General features: G+C 50.6%; 3 protein-coding genes and 4 non-coding genes across 7 annotated transcripts; 6 read left to right on the top strand and 1 right to left on the bottom strand.

The window, feature by feature from the left end:
* Window positions 1-560: 560 nt before the first annotated feature.
* On the top strand, window positions 561-3,755 carry Rps8 (ribosomal protein S8). Its single transcript, XM_020183431.2, has 6 exons — window positions 561-682; window positions 1,080-1,186; window positions 1,566-1,665; window positions 2,442-2,617; window positions 2,805-2,934; window positions 3,597-3,755. The coding sequence occupies exons 1-6, from the start codon at window positions 679-681 to the stop codon at window positions 3,704-3,706; spliced, it is 627 nt and encodes a 208-aa protein (XP_020039020.1). The 5' UTR covers window positions 561-678; the 3' UTR covers window positions 3,707-3,755.
* LOC141425289 (small nucleolar RNA SNORD55/SNORD39) lies at window positions 915-994 on the top strand. Its single transcript, XR_012450359.1, has one exon. It is a non-coding gene; the product is annotated as a small nucleolar RNA SNORD55/SNORD39 (small nucleolar RNA).
* Window positions 1,378-1,483, top strand: LOC141425297 (small nucleolar RNA SNORD46). Its single transcript, XR_012450367.1, has one exon. It is a non-coding gene; the product is annotated as a small nucleolar RNA SNORD46 (small nucleolar RNA).
* LOC141425296 (small nucleolar RNA SNORD38) lies at window positions 1,871-1,938 on the top strand. The gene has a single exon (XR_012450366.1). It is a non-coding gene; the product is annotated as a small nucleolar RNA SNORD38 (small nucleolar RNA).
* Window positions 3,427-3,495, top strand: LOC141425295 (small nucleolar RNA SNORD38). The gene has a single exon (XR_012450365.1). It is a non-coding gene; the product is annotated as a small nucleolar RNA SNORD38 (small nucleolar RNA).
* A 1,433-nt stretch (window positions 3,756-5,188) lies between the features above and the next one.
* On the bottom strand, window positions 5,189-8,836 carry Best4 (bestrophin 4). Its single transcript, XM_020187607.2, has 9 exons — window positions 8,659-8,836; window positions 8,481-8,575; window positions 7,744-7,977; window positions 7,373-7,527; window positions 6,945-7,022; window positions 6,471-6,647; window positions 6,259-6,339; window positions 5,988-6,142; window positions 5,189-5,894 (listed from the first exon to the last, which is right to left on the bottom strand). Exons 1-9 carry the CDS (start codon window positions 8,808-8,810, stop codon window positions 5,618-5,620), a joined length of 1,404 nt encoding a protein of 467 aa, XP_020043196.1. The 5' UTR covers window positions 8,811-8,836; the 3' UTR covers window positions 5,189-5,617.
* A 9,407-nt stretch (window positions 8,837-18,243) lies between these two features.
* Plk3 (polo like kinase 3) lies at window positions 18,244-23,260 on the top strand. Its single transcript, XM_074080303.1, has 15 exons — window positions 18,244-18,594; window positions 18,744-18,851; window positions 18,940-19,056; window positions 19,195-19,324; window positions 19,405-19,492; window positions 20,325-20,420; window positions 20,500-20,698; window positions 20,808-20,934; window positions 21,131-21,222; window positions 21,466-21,559; window positions 21,699-21,782; window positions 21,894-22,056; window positions 22,197-22,326; window positions 22,507-22,620; window positions 22,733-23,260. The coding sequence occupies exons 1-15, from the start codon at window positions 18,385-18,387 to the stop codon at window positions 22,922-22,924; spliced, it is 1,944 nt and encodes a 647-aa protein (XP_073936404.1). The 5' UTR covers window positions 18,244-18,384; the 3' UTR covers window positions 22,925-23,260.

The following is a 23,260-nucleotide window of genomic DNA, read 5'->3' as shown; positions in this document are numbered from 1 at the left end:
GAACCAACATTCATCCAAGTGACCAATTTATTTTTGCGGTACTGCAGTTTGAACTCAGGGCCTCACACTTGTTCGGCAGGTGCTCTACCATTTGAGCCACTTCTCCAGCCTTTCGTATTAGGTATTTTCGATAGGGTTCTCACGAACTATTTGAGAGGGCTGGCTTCAAACAGCGATCCTCCTGATCTCTGCCTCCTGAGTAGACAGGATTACAGGCATGAGCCAACAGCGCCTGTTTGGGATTTTTTTTTTTTTTTAATTCCTTCACTCCTACCCCCAAATTTAGGAATTTTCGACACCTCTCTCCCCTTAACCCCGACGTTCAATTTATCACCAAGCCCTTCAAAACAAAACCTAAGTTCACCATCTGCACTGCCGTCCAGCCTTTTCCAGCGCTGCCGCACCCCTATTTCATGCTGAACTACTACGGTACTAGCGTCTGAAATAAACCTTTCAAGACGTCAACACAACCCGGCTTCCATGTGCCCTATAGGAGCTCCACCTTTGCGGGTAGCGCGGCAGTCCCACGGCTCAGAGGCCAGACAAACGCAAATCACGTCACCCTGCGGCGCCAGGCTCGTTTGCACGGCGGCCGGAAAGACGTAAAGGGGGCGGGACAGCGTCTCACAAACCGGACCGTAAACCGTTGCGTTTCCTCTTTCTAGCCAGCGCCGAGCGATGGGTGAGTGTTGCTCTTTTCTGGGACTGGGGAGGAGGGTGAGATCAATCCGGAGCCATCCTGCTCCGCATACACTTTAGGATTGCGTTTGCCCCTATCCTCTATCTCGGACAACTATGAGAAAGGGTGGCTCTCGGGTTTTGGCTGCCGACGCTCTCTGCGGCAGCCGCAGGGGCTTCGTGCTGTAATCGGCACCAACATGGCTGCCGCGGGAAGGAGGCCTTGGCCGGCCGCACGTGTATGATGACATCTCGGTAATGCTGCAAACTCCCGACTGTGCAGTGGGGAAGCCAACCTTGGAGAACTGAGCGTGCGGCCCGCTCTGCACAGCGGATCTGGAGTGGGCGAGCCGCCACCGAGTCGCAATGGCTCAAGCTTCCGTCCCCGCTTATACATATAGGCATCTCTCGGGACAACTGGCACAAGCGCCGCAAGACTGGGGGCAAGAGAAAGCCCTATCACAAGAAGCGGAAGTATGAGCTGGGACGCCCTGCTGCCAACACTAAGGTGGGTTCCTGAGTGAGCCTCCCCGCGAGGTCGCCTTCTGCTCTGCAGCATGGTTGGGTTTCTGCGTGTATCTTTTATGGTTTTTTTTTTTTAGGGTCTAATGAAAACAGATATTAGGACTCAAAGGGCGCCTGAAGGGGTGGGCTCCTGTCGTGATAGAGAAGCCTGGTGATTTTGTTGCTTTTCGAGGTAACTAGAGTGATGAAAAAGTATCCTTAGGCGTGGTGTTATGGCCGTCTTGGTCAACTGTTTGCCACTTGCCAATGCAAGGACTTGTCATAGTTACACTGACTGTTACCTCTATCCAGCCCAGGCTCCCCTCCTTTTCTCTCTTTGATAGCTTAATTCTTTTTTCCTTTTTTTTTTTTTTTTTTTCCAGATTGGCCCTCGACGTATACACACAGTCCGAGTTAGAGGAGGCAACAAGAAGTATCGCGCTCTGAGGCTGGATGTGGGGAACTTCTCCTGGGGCTCTGAGTGTGAGTACTTGAAGTTTTTTCTTTGGAAAGGCCTTGAGGTAGCCAGAAAGTTATCTTCGCCTAGACTGTCTCATACTACCACAACCTTAAATGGGGAGGGGACTGGGACTGATTTAAAAAGTGGTTCGCAGTCACTTTTTTTTTTTTAAGAAGGTTCTAGAGTTTCTTTGAAACACAGACTGAGGTTGAGGGGCTGAGGGAGCTGTCTAAGTGATGAAAACTTGGTCCAGTTCTGCTACTGAGTTAAGTGATGATAAAGTATGTCTGAGGAGACAGCGGGCGCCCCTAGGACATCAGGACCAGTTTGAACTTTTGAAGGGAGTAGATAGGTTAACTGTGCTCTCTGTGCTGTACAGGAGCCGTGCCACTTGAGTAACAGCCCTTTGTCCTCAGCTTTGCCCTATCAGCGTTCAAATTTTGGGCTACATTTATGAAATGATGTGGGTTTGGTTTTCTTTTGGGTTTTTTTGGTGCTGGGGATAGAAGCCAGGATCTCAAGCATGGTAGAAGGGTTCTGCCACAGCTTCATCCCCAGCCCAAGAGGAACTGATGCCCATGGCTGGGTAAGGGCTCTGTGGGGAGTCGATCCTGGAGAGGTATGAGGCAAGGCCAGCTGACCTCTGGTTTTCATGCCTTAATTTTGGGGTTTGGGGGAAGTCTGTTTCATTGGTTTTGTTTGGTGCTGGGAATCAAATCTAGGTACTGTGCATTCTAGGCACATGCTCTTAATAAGTAACATCCCCAGCTCCTGGATTCTGAATTTCTCTCGTGAGCAGGTTGCACTCGCAAAACAAGGATCATTGATGTTGTCTACAATGCATCCAATAACGAGCTGGTCCGCACAAAGACCCTGGTGAAGAACTGCATCGTGCTCATTGACAGCACACCGTACCGACAGTGGTACGAGTCCCACTATGCACTGCCCCTGGGCCGCAAGAAGGGGGCCAAGCTGGTGCGTGTTCCTTCCTATAGGGGTGTAAGGGTGGGATGCCTGACTGGAGCCTTGTGGTGAAAGTCCTCTGTTGCTGAAAAGATGAATGCCTTTGGTGATAACATCAGGCTTTTGGATGTGCAGGGTTCTAGAAAGCTCTGATAACCTTGCTTTCCTGAGCTAATATTTCTATCTTCTCTTTATTCAGACCCCTGAGGAGGAAGAGATTTTAAACAAAAAGCGTTCAAAGAAAATTCAAAAGAAATATGACGAAAGGAAAAAGAATGCCAAAATCAGCAGTCTTCTGGAGGAGCAGTTCCAGCAGGGCAAGCTTCTTGGTGAGATGACTTTTGGGATTGGGGAACTGGGAGTCACAAAGATGAGGCCTGCTTGCCACATCTTGCCCTTTCTTGGGTTTATTTGACTACCTTTGGTCTGGAAGGTTCAGTTTGCCAATTTTGGGACTGGAGTTTTTGGTTTTGGACAGTAGTGGGACTTGAACTCCAGGTCTCACACTTGCTCGGCAGGCACTCTACCACTTGAGCCACTCTGCTAGCCCTAGGGACTGGAGTTTTTGAGCTCAGCGCTTCCCTCTTTATTCTGGCCTGTCCTCAAATCGCAACCCTCCCGATATCAGCCTCCCAAGTAGCTAGGATTACAGGCATAAGCCACCTGTAATCTACCTGGTATCACTAGGAGATTTTAATAACACAATACAAGCACAAATGGAAGTATTTTGTTATGCTTGGTGTGAAGAAGAAATGGGATAGGAAGGGTCTCTTGAGTTTTGGGGGTATTTGGGAAAGTTCACACCCGGGTTGAAGAAACTGTCTCAGTGATGAAAACTTTGTCCAGTTCTGCTACTGACTTTAAGTGATGATAAAGTATATCTGAGGAGACAGTGGGCTTCATATCTCTCCCAGGGTATGATGTAAGGGGATAGATAAGTTGGCTGAGACCTTTGTCATTTTGTTGCTAACAAGCATACACTCTTTTGCAGCCTGTATTGCATCCAGGCCAGGCCAGTGTGGCCGAGCAGATGGCTATGTGCTAGAGGGCAAGGAACTGGAATTCTATCTGAGGAAGATCAAGGCCCGGAAAGGCAAATAAGTCATCATCCATGCTTCTGTAATAAAGGTGTTTATTGTTCTACATCCTACATTCATGCTGTCTGAATACTTGGTGTTTTCTGTACTCTCAGGTTAATAATAATGAGATGGTAGCTTTTCCCTTTTAATTTCTCTTTCTGGCAGTACTGGGGGTTGTACTCAGGGCTTTGCACTTGCTAGTCAGGTGCCCTACTGCTTGAGCCACAACTCCAGGCTATTTTGTTCTGGTTGTATTTGGAGACAGGGTTTTGCTTTTTAATCCAGACTGTCCTGGACCAGGATCCTATTATAGGCTTCTTGCTGTCACTGGGGTAACAGGCAAGCACCACCACACCTAGCTTTTTTTTTTTTTTTTTTTGTCTCCCATTGAGTTGAACTTACACCCTCACACTTGATAACCACATGCTCATACAGCTAGCACTCCGCCAGCCCTGTTTTGTGATTTATTTTTTTTTCTTCCCCAGAGATAGGGTCTCATGAACTATTTGTCCAGGGCTGGCTTCAAATGGCCATCCTCTTGATCTCTCCTCCTGGGAAGCTAGAATTATAGGTGTGAGACACTGGCACCTGGCACAAGTAAGGTATTTCAAGAGCCAAAGAATTTAAAAATCTAGTTGGTTCTTCAGCTTGGCTACATTACAGACTTTTACCAATAGGAGCAGAGGGTTCTTTTTTTATTTAGGTTTTTTTTTTTTTATTCTAGGGTTCACACCAACACTTCCTTCCATAGCTCAGCTGGTAGAGCGGAGGACTATAGGGTTCACACCAGAACCTTGAGCATGAGCTCCTTACCACTGAGCACCAAAAAAAAAAAAAAAAAAACAGCTATAGGCTGATACTCAAGATCATGTTTCCAGGCCACTGGCATGTGCTTATCATCCCACCTATGGGGAAAAGATGTAAATATATCCATTCCCAGCAAAAAAAAAAAACAAGACTCTTCCAAAAACAAAAATGTTTGGAAGCCCTGAGTTAATCCAATACTGTGAAAATAAAAAAATTAGCAAAATATCCCAACCGCTGGAGTGCTGTCTCTGCAGTATCTATTTGGAAATTGGAGCTTAGAAATGTTCAGCGTCACAAGGAAAGAGGCAAAGCTAGCATTAGAATCTTAGGTAGAGTGAAACTTGGCACCAAGTGCATACCTGTAATACCAGCTATTCAGGAAGAAGAGGTAGGAGATTTATGAATTTGAAGCTCATCTTGGCATCACTAGAGCACTTGTGTAACGTACAAGAATCTTTGATGAACGGTGCTCCAGGGGCTGCAGTCTTCACCCTATTTCCTCCCTCTGTTCTGACATTAGTTGGCCTTAGTTTTGCCATTCAGTTTCTTTAGGTGGACGCTGGAACTTAGAAGGAATCTTAGAGGAGAGGAGCTCAGTAGATTCCCAAACTATTTCATCTACATCCTATTGTTCAAATCGTAAATTCGATCTTCAAGTTGTAATTCCACAAGTAATAAATGAATATATTCTCATTGTAAGCAGACACAAGCGTTAACAAAGGTTTCAGTAGCTGATAAATAACAAGTGGTAGAACAGCTGCCTAAAGAGCACCAGAACCTGAGTTCAACCACCCAGTAGCGCTCAAAAAAAGTTCCTTTGTGCCAGTACACCTTATAAAGTGATGAAGGAAATAAACCTTTCCAAACACGTTTTCACGTATGACTCAAGCTTCCACCCCAGCCCAGCAGCACAGCATCGTCTAAGAACTCGGAGATACCGCGTCTTGAGCCCCATCCCAAATCCAAGGCATCAGAAAGGCAAGGAGGGGGAGGGGTGCCGAGACCTTCGGTGATGCTGAAGTTATGGACCACTGGCCTAGGCCCTCTCCCCCGCCCCCTAGCAACGAGGAAGCTACTTGTCCTCCATGCCGGCCGTCTATCCTACTTGGGCAGACAGACCAGAGCCTCAGGACTCCAGGACCTCGTCTTCGGAGGCTACCACCTCCTCCTCTTCAATGCGGCCCGCAGCCTCGGGGTCGCCGCCGTCCTCGGCCCGGAAACGCAGCAGATGTGGGGTCCGGGGAGCACCGCGCGCGCGGCCGAAGTTCCGGAGACTGATGGCGGGTGAGGGCGCACCTGCGCCCAGGAAGCGACCAAGTAGCGGGGTCTGCGCGGCGGCCACGGGCGGAGCCAACCTCGGGGACGCCTCCACCTGCACGCTCTGCTCGAGGTCGTCGCTCATGCTGAGGGCGGTAGGGCGGCCAGGGCGAAACTTGAATCCAAGCGGACACGGGGGACTGGCTCAAGTCTAGCCTTTGCTAGCGATGGCCACTTACCGCAGGTTGAAGGTGGAGCCCAGAAAGGAAGGCCGCAGTGAATCAGCCGCTGTGGCCACAGTGTAGGGCGGCTGCGGCTGGTCCTCATCCCAGTATGGGTCCTTCTCAGCGGGGGGCAGATTCTGGTACATGTCATCCACGGATAGCAGGGACACCTGGGCCAGCAGAAAGGCAGGCATCAGGTTACCAGGATTTTCCTCTCCACACTTGGGCTGAGAGCTATCCAGGAAAGGGAGCCAAAGTAGCTGGCCTTAGGCCCTCTCCCCCACACCTGCAAGTTCCTGTCTATGAGCTGATTAGTCTCAAAGTCATCATCATCTTCACCGAAGGGGTTGATGATCTGTTCAGCCACCTGTAAGTTGCAGAGACAGTGTCTTCTGAGCCCAGAGCCCCGACTCTCTGTCCCCAGCATTGGGTTGTGATTATGCTATCTGTGCCCACATCTCTACAGAACATGCTGTCATAACCATCCTAAGTGCCCACCTTGAGCCAGCCAGCGTAGAAGAAGAATTGCAGCAATGTGGTGAGAGGAACGTACATGTCCAGGTCCCCCAGGGCTGGCTCAAGTTCTTGAGGTTTGACAGCCCCTGCGTCAGACTCAACAAACTGGCGTCCAACCAGGGAAAGGGCAAAGAAGGAGTATACAGCTATGGTCACCACCTGGAGGAGGCAAAGCCAGGCCCACAGTACGGTGCAGCGGGACAGAAAGAGATGTCCTCCCTGTTTCTGAAGATCTGGGGGAGCCTGACAAGTAATTAAAACATGTAGTAGGGTGGAGGCACCAGTGGGAATAGGGTCATCTTGGAGGGGTGGGGGGACATTTTGAGGATGAGCCCTTGGCTGTTCAGTGCCTCACAGGACTGAACTGGCTGGGGCAAGGACATCTCTAATTCTCCATATCTCACACAGCAGGGGACATCAGTAGGCACTGGGGCTGGGGAGGTGAGAAGCAGTTACTTGGGTGTAGACGAGGGGGATGCTAATCCAGTCATAGTGGAACAGCATACTGCACTTGGCACGGTACTTGTTCAGCTCCTGGTGGAACAGCAGGAAGAGGAGGTCAGTGGAGGGGAGCCCAGCATAAAGCAGCCCTGAAGCTTGGTCTGAGCTAGGTCTGCTCTCAAGTGTTTTGTAAGGTTGGGGTGCCTGTGATAGGCTTTTCCACTCTGTGCCTCAGTTTCCTCATCTGTGAATGGTGTGTGTGTGATAATAGTACCTTTCTCAAGGGTTGTTTGGGGGCTAAATGAGTTAATATAGGTGCGGGCTTCCAAGATACAGGTGGGTTACATAGTTTGCGCCATATAAATGTTAAGTACTGAAATTACTATTCGTTTGCATAGCTAGAGGGAGGAGGTTCCAAGAGGCCTGATCCCAGGGTGACTTACTTCCAGAAGGAGACAGAGAGCAATGTCGTCACGGATTCGCCCATCCCTGCGGGCCTGGGCCGCCAGATTAGTGAACCAGACGCAGGGGACCCAGTATTTGTTGAAGTCAGATTTCAAGCTCTCAAACTTTTTCCTCTCCTCCTGTGACATGAAACCTGGCAGGATGAAGTGATGGGGTACAGAGGCTTCTGCCGCCAGGGGGAGCAGCCTATAGCTACCTTGCCTTGCATCCACCCGCCGTCCCAGACTCGCCGCCCTGGAGCCTCCATGGTGGGGTTAGACCTCTAGATCCCGGGAGGCTCCTGTCCCAAAACTCCCTCAACGGGACACCTATATTCGGTGGTCCCCAGGGTCTCCGGCGGGCCGCGCACCTGCGTCCACCACGTGCTCCATGGTGGGGAAGCGCTTGAGCACGCGAGTGCTCACCGAGCGCAGCACCAGCACCGACGCCAGGTTGGCATACCGGATGAGAGTGCGGCGTAGCAGGCGGCCACGCTGGTCCACGCCGTGCACGCTGGCCGAGATGACGCACATCAGCTGGTCTGGCAACGGGATGCTTGTATACTGAGACCACCAGCGGTTGACCACCAAAGACACATAGAAACCTGGCGGGCCGCCGTAGGAACAGAAAGGGAACACGGAGGGGCTGGGAGTCAAAGGACCATGCTCCCTTCCCCTAATCAGAGAACCCGTGCACGCCTTGAACCTTGTGGGGAGAGGACACATTCGACTCCAGGACCCTGTCTCTTCCTTTGGCTCCACCCCTTGCTGGGACAGGACAGGAAGGAAGAGTGCAAACCTCCAGGTAAGAGAAGTAGGCATTCAAGGCCTGGTAATGGGACCTGTTTCCCATGAGGGTGGAGGGAGGGCTGGCACCCTGGGGTTATGAGGCCAGCAGGTGTCTTGTGTCTGTGCAGAGTAGAGAGAGGGTCCAGCAAGTGATAGGCAGGAACAAATCCTGGGGAAGCCCTCGATGGAGCCCCTATGCCTGCTGTGCCTTCACTGGTTGACTTCAGGTTGTGTTGTCCAGCACTGTTAACTCAAGCCTCAGATCAGGGAAGATGGTCAGAATACCAGAGAGAACTTGGTATCCTGAACAGGGGCTCACCCAGTACAAAGGACAAGGGGATGAGGTCGGCAGAACGGTTGCAGTATCGAGCCACCTGGGCATACACGTGCCTCTGCTCCTGGGTCAGCAGTAACCTAGGGGAGATCAGGTGTAGGCCTGTGTTGGGGGAAGTAGGTTACTTAGGCCCCCACAGGCCAGCGCTAAGAGCCACCCTCACCGGTATGTGATGCTGAGCATGGCATACAGGGCCACAAAGACCAGGAACTCTTTGTAGAGAAGCTTGTAGATGCTGCCCCTCCAGCGAAGGAGCAGGCTGGAGAAGCCTCCAAAGCGTGCCTCTGCCACTTTGAGGGTGTATGAAACTGTCATGGTGCTGGAGCCTGCGACAGGAAATCACAGATCTGTCTTCTCCTTAACTTACCTTCCCATCACTAAGCTTAGCTCCCTAGGCAACTTCCCTTCTCCTCTGGTCACCCACACCCTAGCCCTCACCCTGTGTCCACAGTCAAGGAACTAGGAAGCTTCAGGTCAGACAAATCTGCTGAAGAACAAGGGTGAAGGATGGAGCCAACTCCATCCTCAGTGGCCCTGAGTTCCTGACCTCTCACATATGAGGCTTCCCAAGCTCTCTTCCACCTGCAGAGTTGGGGTAACCAGATCCCAGTTGCTGAGGACAAGAGCCCCTCAGTAGCTTGTTGTGCACGCCTATAATCTCAACACTTGGAAGGCTGAGGTAGGAGAATCTCAAGTTGGAGGCCAACCTGGGTTACATAGTGAGACTTTGTCAAAAAAAGGGAGGGAGGGAGGGAAGGAAGGAAAGAAGGAAGGAAGGAAGAAAGGAAGGAAGGAAGAAAGGAAGGAAGGAAGGGGCCCCAATTCCAGCCCAAAGCCACCACTTTTCCTTGGGACTTTGCTCTGGAATCTGATTATCTGGTCTCTCAAAACCAGGTCCCTTTTTCACCCTCTGCCCCCACCCTACTTACTCCGAGCAGCAGCAGCCTGGAAGAGCTGGACCAGCCTTCACTCCCCACAAACTTAAGTATCTGCTGGGTCCATAAATTTAGGTTTGATGGAGGCTGTCTATCATTGATGGATTGAGGCTGTCACCCAGCTTTCCCTGGTCCTGGGAATTGGGTGTGTCTTCCTTACCCCTGCAGGGCTGGGCTGGCCTTTGAGTGGCAGCAGTGCCATCTGCTCTGACCCCACAGTTCCATACAGATGATACTGTGTCCTTCAATCCAAACTGTCCCAGGCTCCAGGTGAGAAGACAGATGCAGGATAAGTTATAATACCAGCTGCTGATCACAGAGCATTGACAAAGGGACAAGCACTGTGCCAGAGACACTACTGTATCATCCTTTTGTGGAATCTTCATCACAATCCCACCAGGTAAAAATCATCCCCATTTCGCAGATTAGGCAAGAGTCAAAGCCAAGCCAGATGCTGGTGGCTCATGCCGATAATCATAGCTACTCAGGAGTGTTAGAAATAAGACCTCTCAAAGACCACCAGGGTCACAACTGAAGACACAGAAACAAAGAATTATCTCAGCAAGGCAAAATATACTTCTGCAAAAGGATGTGTAGGCGCACAGGCACAACAAGCACAAGGAGCAGGTAGTCTGTCCTCTTTTTATTCCTAATGCAGAATGGTTCTGCCCCTGTGCTCCAACTGGGTAGAATTTGACACTAGCCCAGGGGAGGGACTAACATTTGCAGTTTGGTGGGCAAGTTTGGCAAGCTTAACAAGAATCCAGGAGAAGAACCCAAAACTGCAAGTAGTTAAGATGACGACCTGCTTTGATAGAAAAGATTGCTTCCCTCACAGGAGGCAGAGATCAGGAGGATCAAGGTTCGAAGCCAGCCCCGGCAAATAGTTCGTGAGACCCTATCTCGAAAAAACCCAAAACAAAAAAGGGCTGGCACAGTGGCTCAAGTAGTAGAGCACCTGCCTAGCAAGCATGAGGCTCTGACTTCAAACTCCAGTACCACCATAAAAAAAAAAAAAAAAAAAGTCAAGGCCAGAGCCAGTGGGCTTCAAAGGCTGGAAGTTTCCCAATGGGGCCTAAACAAGGGACTGAGTCCTGGGATTAGGGTTCTGTGCACCAGAGGCCACAGTGCAAGTCTTCTGGACAAGGTCTGGGGGTCCTGACCAGGCCCTTCTCCATCCCCATGCCACTGGGTTGGCAAGACCATGTATCTGGGAACTCAGGCACACAACAGACATTTTTAAACCCCATATCCAGTATCTTTTTTTTGCTCATGTAGCTTGGATTACAGGCATGAGCCACTGGTGCCAGGCTTCTCTCTCTCTCTTTCTCCATTTTAACATGAAAGACATCTAGCTTCACCACTACCACTCTTCCCAGCTTTTTTTTTTTTTTTGTCAGAGTTCCCAGATAAGCCAAGTTATGAAAACCTACTAATGGCCTGACTGAAGTTATATCTTCCTTCCAGCCCCTAGGTAATAAGTGTCTATGAGTAAAGAACAATTCTGTCTCTCTCTCCCTCAGTCTCTTTCTCCCTTTGCGTGTGTGTGTGTGTGTGTGTGTGTGTGTGTGTGTGTGTGTGTGTGTGTAAGAACCACAACCTGAGCTTCAGAGGATGAACTAACAGCTCCAGGAGCTAAGCCATTATAGCCATGCAGCCCCTTCCCAAGCTTTGATCCGTGGCTTTCCCAGGGCATTCAGGGCTGCTAACGACTCATGACTCATAGATGTTCTATGTTCTAGGTGTGGAGAAGCCAGTCCCTAGGTCTCCCTGCATCTCTCCACAGGACAACCCAAGGTTGCTGCAGTGTAATCCTGTGCCCCCCTGTTCAAAGCCCTCATAATTCTTCATGTTACCAGCATTGTGGTCTGTGAATTTCCCACAGTCAGGATAAAGGTGCATGACCTGAAACCTCCCCCCCCCCACACCTCGCCCCGAGGAAAGGGTACCCACCCCACTCCTCCCTCCTGAATTGCCTTATCTACCTTCCCACTTTGGATTGGTCTTCTTCCCCATGGTTTGTAGTTTATGGTCCAGGAGAGGGAACCATTCAGCTCATAAATCACCTGCCCCACCCTGTTTATCCTCCTCCTGTAATGTTTCTCCCTCTCTGCTGGTCCCACCCACTATTGCCCTCCCCTTCTCATAGGTGAATTGGACCTATAGCTTAGACCTTGGACAAACCACTTAACTTCCCTGTGCTTAATTTCACCATGGGGAAATAGATAATGCCAATCTCAAAGTAGTTGTGATTATTAAATTAATTGCATAAAAGGCTCAATAGCACAATGTAAGCATGAAGTGTACTTTAGCTAACAGCACTTTTTTTTTTTTTTTTTTTTTTTTTGGTGGTACTGAAGCCTGAACTTAGGGCTTTACTCCTGCTAGGCAGGAGCTCAAAGGCTTGAACCATGCCTCCAGCTCAGCACTTTTTTGAAGGGGGAGGTACTGAGGTTTGGACTCAGGCTCTATATCTTGAGCCATTTCTACCAGCCCTTTTTTGTGAAGGGTATTTTCAAGATAAGTTCTCTCAAAACTATTTGCCCGGGCTGGGTTGAAACCTAGATCCTCCCGATCTCTGTCTCTTGAGTAACTAGGGTTATAGGCGTGAGCCACCAGCACCCAACTGTTTGTTTTTTTAAAAAAAACTTTTGCTTTTTTGAGATAGGGTCTCACTATGTAGCCTAGGCTGGTCTTGAACTCACAATCCTCCTGCATCAGCTTATTAGCACATATTTTATCTCTGGTTGGACTGTAGCTCCCACCAAGGACCCCTGAGGTTACTTTACTGCTGAATCCAATAGCCCTTCTTGAGTCCTATACTTTGTGGCTTTTTTTTTTTTTTTTTTTTTTGTAGTACTGGGGTTTGAACTCAGGGCCTACACCTCAAGCCACTCCACCAGCTCTTTTTTTTTTTTCAAGATAGGGTCTTGCAAACTATTTGCCTGGCTGGCTTTAAACTGTGACCTCCTGATCTCTGCCTCCTGAGTAGCTAGGATTGTAGGCGTGAGCCACAGGCACCTGCACTACCACCTCTCTTGCCCTCTGATATTGTGGACAGATTCTGACTGTGAGTTGCCAAGGGGACTAGGAGTATAAAACATGTGCTCAGCAACATAGCAGGCTTTTGGGGGATGGAAACCCAGAAAGCTCAGAGAAAACCCCAGCTAGGGCACAACCTCAGGTTGTAAGAGTCTTGGGGTCGGGGAGAAAGGATGTTATTAAGAGGAACATAGGAGAGGGCGGGGACCCAATGACCCCAGAAAAGTCAGGCAATTATGAATAGTAGAGTCAGACAGACTTGGGTTCAGATCTTGGCTCTGTCCCTGGGGAGCTGTGTATGATCTTAGGAAGCTTGCTTCACTGTCTTGAGCTTCAGTTTTCTTATCTGTACAATGGGGATATAATCACATTCACATCACAAGGTTACTGTAAACAATCAACACAATAAATGCCTAGCCTGGTGCCTGAAACTTGAAAGGTACATAAATCCATGGATGAGGAGCAGGTTATACACAGAGAGGAGGCAAAGGCAGGACCTTAAATTACAGCATCCATGGGCTGAGGGTATAGCTCAGTGCCTTTGGTTTGATCCCTGAAAGCAGAGAAAAAAATTACAGCATCTAGAAAGATATCCTGGCTGCCAGAGGAGGGATCAAGCACCTTGTTAACTTTCCAAGGAGAGAGACTACAGGACAGTAGAGCTCTGAAAAGGATAGTGGGCTGGCGATGTACCTAGCATTCATGAGGCCCTGGGTTCCATCTCCAGCACTGCAAAAAAAATAAATGAAGACAGGCAGACAGGAGTGGGCTTTCAGTTCCAACCCGGGTCTGAGGCTACCCAGCCAGCGGAAGAAGGCATAGGAAGACAGCAGAAAGCACAGAAGGGATTTCATTTTATTCCTGAGCAGTAGCCCCTGGCCAAGGTCTTCTGTGGCAGAAATTAGAGAGGTTGTTACATGGGTCAGGCAGCCTAAACTCAGCCTTATATCCCAGAACTGGGAGAAGGGAACCTAAACTCAGGCTCACCACCTGCATGAGTGGTTGCAGCTCCTCAGCTGTCTAGAGGAGGTTCCAGGGAACTAGGCTTGGGGTGTGATCAGGTTCCTCTTCACAGGAGCCTCCATCCTAGAACCTACTTCCTGGGCTCACCAAGTTTAAAACTGTTGCCTCTGGGGGGCCTGGGCACAACAGCTGGGCAGCTTGGAAACTTTGCAAAGTGGGGAAAGGACAAGAAGACCTTTCTCCACACACCTTGCAAAGTCTTTTAGTGTCTGGCTCCTGGACTGTTCCAGCTCCCTTTCTCTTAACCCTGAACTTCCAGGTTTTTTTGGTTGTTGTTGTTTTGCAGTACTGTGGCTTGAACCTAGGGCCTCACACTTCCTAGGCAGGTGCTCTACCTCTTGAGCCACTCCACCAGTCCTGAATCTTCAGTTCTTTAAGGACTAGGAGCTTTCACTTCGGGCCTCTAAGAAACACATTGTTCTGCACCTCTTGCTTCTCCTTGTCTATTCTGTTCCTGGCTAACTCTTCCCCAGCCCTCAGGACTCAGTTTGGAAATCTCCACCTATCTGGATTCTTCAAACTGGGTCAGATTTCACCTCTGGGCTCCCATGGACCACCTCCCACACCCTTCTTCTCCTTCCACTGCTTTCAGTACAATGCAGTTGTTTAGCCGTGGGTGGCTTACCCCAGGGTACAACTCAGGAAAAAGGTTTGTTGATAGAATGAGTGAATGATTTCATGACTGAGCCGGGTCCTAGGACCTATCAAATTCCTTGTAGTCAAAGTTGTTTTGGTGGGGGGAAGCCTTGATAAGCTCCAATACACAGTGAGTTTTCAGTTGAAGTTGATAGTCTTTTTTTTTTTTTTTTGTGACTGGAGTTTGAACTCAGGACTTGGTGCTTGCAAAGCAAGTTTTCTATCTCTTGAGCCACACCTTGAGTCCATTTTGCTGTAGTTATTTTGGAGACAGGGCCTTGAACCATGATCCTCCCAATTATAGGTGAGAGCCACCATCGCCTGGCTGATGGAGAGTCTTAAGGTTGGGGAAGAAGCAGGAAATAGAGGTAGGAGTTTTGGATGTCTTTTGAACTGTACCTTACAAAGTTCTGCTGTGGAAGCCCTCCCAGGAGGTCCTGTGAGTTGGTGTATATAAGTGCTTCAGTATATGGTTGGGCTAAACTCAAACAAGTTCTCTTAGTGAGCTGGGCTACAGGAAACACAGGATTCTACACTGGCTAGAGAGGCCCTCTTGAGGCCGGCTAGAATTAAGGCAAACTTCGGGACTCATAGAAAAATATTACATCTCAGATTGACCTTGCTTTAGCTCAGGAACCACCTTTATCTGGCCAGGAACCGCTCTTGCCTGGCCCCAGTCATTGATTACTGGATGGGAATCACCTGGTTCCTCCCTTTTAATGGGAGTTTTAAAAGCACCTAGAGAAAGAAGCACTCTCCCTCCCCTTTGTAGCTTTTTTCTTTCTTTTTTTTTGGTGTTACTGGGCCTGAACTCAGGGCCTCACACTTGTTAGGCAGGCACTCTACCACTTGAGCCACTCTGCCAGCCTCCTTCCCTAACTTTTAACAAACTCCCTTTATACCCACATGTCCTGCCATGGATTCTTCCACACGGGATAAAGAATTTGGAAGTCTTCTGATCATAGACTGAACCAGCGCCATTAACACTCTGAACCTCAGAAAGCAGGTCTGCTTATCCCTTCAGCTAAAAAAAGAGTGTGTTGGAGCTCATTAAACTTTGTGATAGAATTAAGGGCTGCAGGTAAAGTGCTTGCTTAGCATGTGCAAGGCCCTGGGTCCAATCCCCAGCACCAAAAAAAAAAAGAAAAAAATTTAAGAGGCTGTATTAGCTAAATTGTGCTTCCTCCATCCCAATCATATTTTGCAGTCCTAACCCCCTGGTACCTCAGAATGTGACTGTGTTTGGATAGAGCATTCAAGTAATTAAATTAAAGTGAGGCTTTGAGGATATGCACCTTAATCTAATTTGACTAGTGTCCTTATGAGAAAAGGATTAGGACTCACAAGATGATACCAAAGGTGTAAACAGAGAAAAAGGTCATGTGAAACCAGAGACTACCATCTGCAAGCCAAGGAGGGAGGCCTCAAAAGAAATGTCTTAGCTGGGTGTGTTGATCCCAGCACCCAGAGGCAGTGGCAGGAGGATTAAGAGTTTGAAGCCATGGGGTGGAGGTTCAAAGATCAAAACAACAACAAAAAAATATTATGTATTCATGTACAAAAAGAGAAAAAAAAAAAAGAAAAAATTAATCCTGCTTATGCTCTTCAACTTTCAGCCTCTAGAACTGTGAAAATAAATTTCTGTTACTGAAGTCACCCAACTATGGTATTTTGTTATGGCAGCTCTAGGAAACTGATAGAGACATTTTGATTCATTTTCCAAATATAAAATTGCAATACTGGACTGGGGATATAGCTCAGTGGTAAGGTGCTTATCTAGCATGCACAATCCACATCACTACAGTAATAATAACAACAATTGCAGTGTGGAGTATGTCTTTTACTTTCTGGGTTTTTTTGGGGGGCGCAGTACTGGGGTCTGAACTCAGGGCCTCATGCTTGCCAGGCTTGCTAGGTAAGCACTCTACTGCTTAAGCCACTCCACCAGCCCTGGTTTATGTCTTTTGAAGTGCTAAGTGCCTCAGGTCTATTGCCCTGGCCATTTGTCCTTTCTAGCCCCACTTACTACTGTCTCCTCCTGGGAAACTGCTGACCTCTGAGGTCCTGTGAAGATAAACACCAAATTCCTAAACATGGCACTCAAGCCTTCTTGCCCATCTCCTCTCTAGTATTTTTCCACATTACAGCCTGTTTTGGGTCTCCTTTATGTGGCCATGAGAGACAAACTTGAAGTAGTTTCTTGTAGGGTTGATGAGGGATTAGGTGGAATCTGACAGTTTATAGAGACAAAGGCTGGGAGACCAGCAAGGTGCTGCAGCAATAATCCAAATAAGAAACACTGCCTAGTGCCAGTGGCTCATGGCTGTAATCTTAGCTACTTGGGAGGCTGAGATAGGGAGGATTGAGGTTTGAGGAAAATACTTCTCAAGACCTCATCTCCAAAATAACCAGAGCAAAATGGACTGGAGTTGTGGCTCAAGTGGTAGAGCATCTGGCTTGCAAGTGCAAAGCCCAGAGTTTAACCCAGTTCCACCAAAAGAAGGAAACTGTGACTGGGATCTGAATATGAGGGGAAGATGGAGTTAAGTGGTTACTTACCAGAGATATTTGGGAGATAAGTGGCAGGAATTAGGTATTTGTTGACTGCTGGCTACTCTTTCTAAAGTAGGCTCTTGGTTTGCTCTTTTGTTTACTTCCTTCATAGCGCTTTTTTGCAGCATGCAATTACTTTGTTTATGTACTTGCCTATAGTCTGTTTCCATAAAACAGAATTAAGTAACTAAATGAAGTGAACTAAATGAAGGCTGTAACCTTGACCATTCTAAGTCTAGCACTTAGCAGGTGTTCTCGGTACATTTCCGAGGCCTGAATGGTTTATACTTGATTGAATGACCAAGAGTGAAAACAGAAAGACTACAAGGCCAAGAGGCCTGTAATCCTGGGACAAAAAATTCCAGAGGGATTAACCCCCTCCCCCTCTGTCTCTGGCCCTGAGGAGTGCATTGAGCAGGGGTCTCCTGCTCTAGGTGGCCCCAAGATAACTGTCCAATTGCCCATCCCTAGGCTCTTGAGAATATCCAGTTCCCATTCTTTACTTTCTGGCCTTCTGACTGCTGACCCAGAGCAAAGGATACTTTGAGAAGGGAATAGAGGACCCCGCAGTCCCAAAAACCTCCCTCCAAGAATGCACACGTCTAGATCTCATCTCTGAAAGAAAAAAATGTAGAAGTAACAAAAAAAGGGATCCTGTAAGAAAGGCAGGAATAAGAGGGTGTAATATTAAGTTCAAAGGACTAGGAGTAGAGCACATTCTTTTTTTTTGGCGGTACTGGGGCTTGAACTCAGGGCCTTCACCTTGAGCCACTACACCAGCTCTATTTTTGTGAAGGGTTTTTCGAGATAGGGGCCCAAGAACTTTTTGCCCAGCCTGGCTTCGAACCGTCACCTTCCTGATCCCTGCCTCCTGAGTAGCTAGAATTATAGGCGTGACCATTGGCGCCCGGCTTAGGGCATATTCTTAGTATAATTGAGGCCATAGGTTCAATCCTCAATGCCTCCACCCCCCCCAAAAAATGTGGGTAGTGGAAGATGTAGCTTGGAGCATGATAAAAGATTTGAAGAAGGCTATTCCCCAAACCCACCCACAGTTTTACCAATCAGGCCAGCCAGGCTCCCTGTGTTATTCCTCAGTCCCTAAAGGGGGCAGCACTGAGCTGTGGGTTCTGGCGTTGGAACAAGCGCCAGAAGTATTAGTGATGCGCCGAAGAGAACGCGAGGGTCACCTCTGCCTTTCCATTCCTGGCTTGAACGATGTCCATCTAATTGCTGGGAAGACGCCCCCAGATACCTGACCCCACTCCGACTTCACCACATGCTCGGAAGGATGGGGAAAGAGGCTGCCATTAGGGAGACACACCGTCACCAGGGCGGCGCGGGTGGGAGAACAAGGACCGGCCGACCCCTGCGGCCGAGCCGCACATGCATCGTGATTAGCAGCATGGCGGCGCCTTTAAGTCTACAAGCCGAGGTGGGGCCTCGAAGGGCGTCGGGTGGGGAGGAGCTTTCAGGTGTCGTAGGCCTTGTAATGGGCGTGGCTTCTCCGTGACTCGCCGCCAGGAAGGGGGCGGGGCTCTTGGTGACTAGATGTCGGGGAGGGGCAGGCGTTCATTGATAAAAACGCCGGGCTCCTTTGGGCGCGAGCGCAGCGTAGCGAAAACCAGGCAGCGCCACTCGCTGCCGGGGCCGGGCGGAATCAAGAACAAGCCGGGCCCACGCTGCGACGCGCCGCCGACATGGAGCCCGCCGCCGGCTTCCTGTCCCCGCGCCCTTTCCCGCGTGCGGCCGCCCCGCCCGCGCCCCCCGCCGGACCAGGACCGCCTTCGAGTTCTTTTCCCAGATCCGAGCTGGAGGTGCCGGCTGGGCCACAGGGGCCGGACCCTGGGCGCCTCATCACCGACCCGTGCAGCGGCCGTTCCTACTTCAAAGGCCGCTTGTTGGGCAAGGTGGGCCGGGGCTGTCTAGGGGTTGTGCTAACGAGGGTGGAGGGGAACTCCGCCCAGGGGGGCGGGTGTTCTTCACTCGGATTTGGGGACGTTTGCGGGCCGGACTCGGCCTTCCCTGGAGCGCCCAGCCTGATGCCCCTTCCTCCTAGGGAGGCTTCGCCCGCTGCTACGAGGCCACTGACACGGAGACTGGCAGTGTCTACGCGGTCAAAGTTATCCCGCAGAACCGCGTCGCCAAGCCGCATCAACGCGAAAAGGTGGGTCCAGGCCCAGTGAGCGAGGGTTAGAGAGGGGACGGTGGCGTGGGAACCCTAGAAGAATGACGACCTCACGTCCCCATCGCAGATTCTTAACGAGATTGAATTGCACCGAGATCTACAGCACCGCCATATCGTTCGTTTTTCACACCACTTCGAGGATGCTGACAACATATACATTTTCCTAGAGCTCTGCAGTCGAAAGGTAAGGGATAGGCAGGGCCAGGAGTGGGAAGAGAAAAGGGGGTATTCAGACCCAAATTTGGGGCCCTGTCTTCAGCTAGTGAAGATTGAGGGAGACTGAGGGAGGGCGAGCAGGGGCTGAGGTAATGGCTTTCTGCAGTCCCTGGCCCACATCTGGAAGGCCCGGCACACCCTCTTGGAGCCAGAGGTACGCTACTACCTGCGACAGATCCTGTCAGGCCTCAAGTACTTGCACCAGCGGGGCATCTTGCACCGGGACCTGAAGCTGGGTAAGACTCCTGGGTCAGCAGTGTGTGGAGTTGGGGAGGAAAGAGGGAGGAATCTGACATACTTCTCTGGCCCTTTCCAGGAAATTTTTTCATCACTGAGAACATGGAACTGAAGGTGGGGGATTTTGGGCTTGCAACTCAGTTAGAGCCTCCAGAGCAGAGGAAGAAGTGAGTGTTTGAGGGGAGGGGTGGCCATGGTCTATGTGTGACACAGATGATGTGACAGACAGTATGTATGTGGGAAGCAAGGTGACCATCTGATGTGTGCATGTGATAAATAGGGAAGGGGTAATGGGCTGTTTGTGTGTTTGAAGGTGGAGGCAGCAGCCTGGGCTGTTGAGTCTGATGGAAAGAATGAGGTTCCATGAGTATGTGATAACACAGGGTAGGTGATCCTAAGATCCTGTGACACGGGGATGTAAGAATCTTGGAAGTGTGTGACTGATCCTGTGTGTGGATGGGGAAATTGACAACATAGGTCAGGCAGTGTGTACATGTATGTGAGGCAGACTGAGTGTGGGAATAGTGAAACATTGACAGGACATGATTATCTTGTGTATGTGTAAGAAGACCCTGCTTTGGTCACCGTGACTGGGTGTACATGACACAGATAGCATGTGTGGCAGATGAGTGTTTATGGGGGTGTGACAGCTGGTGTTTGTGTGTGGCACAGATCATGGGAAGTGACAGCCTTATGGGTAGTTTGCCAGAGGAGAGTGGGGGATGGGATTAGTGATGAACCCTCTGTGTTGACCTTGGGGGGAGGGGCCTGACTTGGGGGGAGGGGCCTCCCCCTGTCCTTCAGAGCAGCTGAGCAGCTGGGCTAGGAGGGTGGGTGGGGACTCAGCTGCCATCCCCAGCATCCATTGTCCCAAGACAAGAAGGAGCTCTCTGGTCTTTGGTGACAGGCAGCTGCTTTGTCTGGACTCACAGCAGGGGCAGGAATGGGGGTTGTTGGGCTGGATCTGAGCCTTCCCCTCTCCTCCCTACCTTCTTTCAGGACCATCTGTGGCACTCCCAACTATGTGGCTCCAGAAGTGCTGCTGAGACAGGGCCATGGTCCTGAAGCAGACGTGTGGTCACTGGGCTGTGTCATGTGAGTGCCAGACAGGTGGTGGGTGGATGGGTGGTGCATTTCCACCACTTTGCTCCTGATCCCCCTCTCCCTGACACAGGTACACACTGCTGTGTGGGAGCCCCCCCTTTGAGACAGCTGACCTTAAGGAAACGTACCGCTGCATCAAGCAGGTTCACTACACGCTGCCTGCCAGCCTCTCATTGCCTGCCCGGCAGCTTCTGGCTGCCATCCTTCGAGCCTCACCCCGAGACCGCCCCTCTATTGAGCAGATCCTGCGCCATGACTTCTTTACCAAGGTCTGTGGCTCCCCAAGACACCCAAGATCAGTCTACGTGTTCCCAAGGGATAAACGGGCAGGTGACAGGACCCTTGGGGTCTCTCTGTTGACATGGCTCCCATTCCCAGGGCTACACCCCCGATCGGCTCCCTGTCAGCAGCTGCATGACAGTCCCAGATCTGACACCCCCCAACCCAGCACGGAGTCTGTTTGCCAAAGTGACCAAGAGCCTGTTTGGCAGGAAGAAGAACAAGAGTGAGTCTGGATTATTAGTGGGTTGAGGAACAGGAATAGCAAACAGTTTATTTCATTCATTTTGGGGGCATGAGAGTGTGATGCCTGTGAACTCCTGGGGAGAGCATGTGTTGTCCAGGCAGTTGGGAAGGCCTGTCATCCTGTGGGAAGTGGGGCTAGACAGGACACTGAGGGCTATATCTTCCTTCATCCCCAGATAAGAACCATCCTGAGGAGCGAGGCGAGGTCTCCCGTTTGGTGAGCGGCCTCATGCGCACATCTATTGGCCATCCAGATGTCAGGCCTGAGGTGAGGTGTTCACGTGGACATTATTCTCCTGACTCACTCCCACCCTAGCAGCTGAGGGAAGCCCGGGATAAAAGGCTGATGAAGCATCCAGCCTCGTGGTGGCCTAATTGGCTGTGTCTCATTAGCCAGCTGGAGCTGACCCCGGTTGCCCTGGGAGCTAGGCCACGGCAGGGCTGGGACACAGACTTTCAAGGATTTGGATTCTGGGCCTATCTCATTCCCTGCCTCTATCCAATCCTCCAGGCTCCAGCAGCTTCTGTTCCAGCCCCTGTCAGCCTAGTAGAGACAGCTGCTGAAGACAGCTCACCCCGTGGGACACTGGCAAGCAGTGGAGATGGTGAGGAGCCATAGAGGATGAAGTGGTAGAGATTACCAGGGCCAGGGACCAGGGACCAGAGGGAGGAAGTTGGCAGAGGGATGTGACATGGATCCAGGGAAACTAAATTGCCAAAATCTCAGTGTCCTGTTTCTTTTAGGGTTTGAAGAAGGTTTGACTGTGGCCACAGTGGTAGAGTCAGCCTTCTGTGCTCTGAGAAATTGTGTGGCCTTCATGCCTGCAGGTAAGGCTGGGTTCTGGCACCATGGCCCCAAGTAGGGCTGGGTTCTGGTATTGGGAGTTCTTTGGCCTGGAGACCAGGGGCAAGTCCTCACTCCCTCCTTTCCCATGACAGCGGAACAGAACCCAGCTCCTTTGGCACAGCCAGAGCCTCTGGTCTGGGTCAGCAAGTGGGTTGACTACTCCAACAAGTTTGGCTTTGGGTATCAACTGTCCAGCCGCCGTGTAGCTGTGCTCTTCAATGATGGCACACACATGGCCCTGTCAGCTAACAGAAAGTAAGTGCTGCTGTGGGTGCACCAGGCTATTGTACCCAGCAGGGCTGCACATTGGTGTACTCCTGGACTCAGGCCTGAGGTTTCCCAGGGGAGGGGCTTTGGTGCAGGGCTCCCTCTGACTTCTGTCTCCCTGCTTCCAGGACTGTACACTACAACCCTACTAGCACAAAGCACTTCTCCTTCTCTGTGGGTGCTGTACCCCGGGCTCTGCAGCCTCAACTGAGCATCCTACGGTATTTCACCTCCTACATGGAGCAGCACCTCATGAAGGTATGAGGGCTGGGGTGGGGCATGTTGAGGACTAACATACCCTGATTACTTCATATTCCCTTTTGGTGGTGGTGAGGGAGCTCAAAGCTAGAGGCTGACCTTGTAGGGAAGGGAGACATCAATGGGACAGGGAGGGCCTAACTGTACCACACCAATGACCTGTCCTGCCCCTGCTCCCAGGGAGGCGATCTGCCTAGTGTGGAAGAGGTGGAGGTGCCTGCTCCACCCTTACTGCTGCAGTGGGTCAAGACAGATCAGGCCTTGCTCATGCTCTTTAGTGATGGCACTGTCCAGGTAAGAGCCCCTGCTGGAGTTGTTGGAGGGAAGGTCCAGGAGACCCTGGGTGTGGGGAAGGAAATTGGGCCTGGAGCCTTAAGGCCTGATCAGTGTCACCCTTCTGGCATAGGTGAACTTCTATGGGGACCATACTAAGCTGATCCTCAGTGGCTGGGAACCCCTCCTTGTGACTTTTGTGGCCCGGAATCGCAGTGCTTGCACTTACCTCGCTTCCCACCTCCGGCAGCTGGGCTGCTCCCCAGACCTTCGGCAGCGACTCCGCTATGCTCTACGCCTGCTCCGGGACCGCAGTCCCTCCTAGACCCCAACCTGCAGAGCAGGCCATGACCCAAAGCCCTCAAAGCTGAGGCCTGTGCCTGTAAGGCTCTGGCCCTTGCCTTTGTGGCCCTCCCTGTCTCTTTGGTGCCTCACTGGGGGCTCCTGGCTGAATCCCCCAGGGAATCAGGGACCAGCTTTACTGGAGTTGGGGGGCAGCCTGTCCTTGCTGTCTCTTACCCCTTCTCTGAGATAAGCCTGAGCCTTAGCCCCCAGCTAGGGGGCATTATTTATGGACCACTTTTATTTATTGAGACATTTATTTATTGGGATGTGAGCCCCAGGGGGGCCTCCTCCTGGCATAATAAACCATTTTGCAGAA

This window comes from Castor canadensis, chromosome 7 (assembly GCF_047511655.1).
Source record: "Castor canadensis chromosome 7, mCasCan1.hap1v2, whole genome shotgun sequence".
Lineage (NCBI taxonomy): Eukaryota > Metazoa > Chordata > Mammalia > Rodentia > Castoridae > Castor > Castor canadensis.
Note: the sequence above shows the minus strand (reverse complement) of the source record. Positions and strands in the feature narration are given on the sequence as shown.

Excerpts from the sequence above, each read along its gene's own strand:
- Rps8 (XM_020183431.2), top strand. Across the intron at positions 1,187-1,565 it reads GCCCTGCTGCCAACACTAAG|ATTGGCCCTCGACGTATACA; the intron begins GTGGGTTCCTGA and ends TTTTTTTTCCAG. Across the intron at positions 1,666-2,441 it reads CTTCTCCTGGGGCTCTGAGT|GTTGCACTCGCAAAACAAGG; the intron begins GTGAGTACTTGA and ends TCTCGTGAGCAG.
- Plk3 (XM_074080303.1), top strand. The coding sequence starts at position 18,385 with ATGGAGCCCGCCGCCGGCTTCCTGTCCCCGCGCCCTTTCCCGCGTGCG. Across the intron at positions 20,699-20,807 it reads GCCATGACTTCTTTACCAAG|GGCTACACCCCCGATCGGCT; the intron begins GTCTGTGGCTCC and ends TCCCATTCCCAG. Across the intron at positions 22,621-22,732 it reads TTAGTGATGGCACTGTCCAG|GTGAACTTCTATGGGGACCA; the intron begins GTAAGAGCCCCT and ends CTTCTGGCATAG.
- Best4 (XM_020187607.2), bottom strand. The coding sequence starts at position 8,810 with ATGACAGTTTCATACACCCTCAAAGTGGCAGAGGCACGCTTTGGAGGC. Across the intron at positions 7,978-8,480 it reads CCCCTTGTCCTTTGTACTGG|GTTTCTATGTGTCTTTGGTG; the intron begins GTGAGCCCCTGT and ends GCGGCCCGCCAG. Across the intron at positions 5,895-5,987 it reads GGCTCCACCTTCAACCTGCG|CATGAGCGACGACCTCGAGC; the intron begins GTAAGTGGCCAT and ends TACCGCCCTCAG.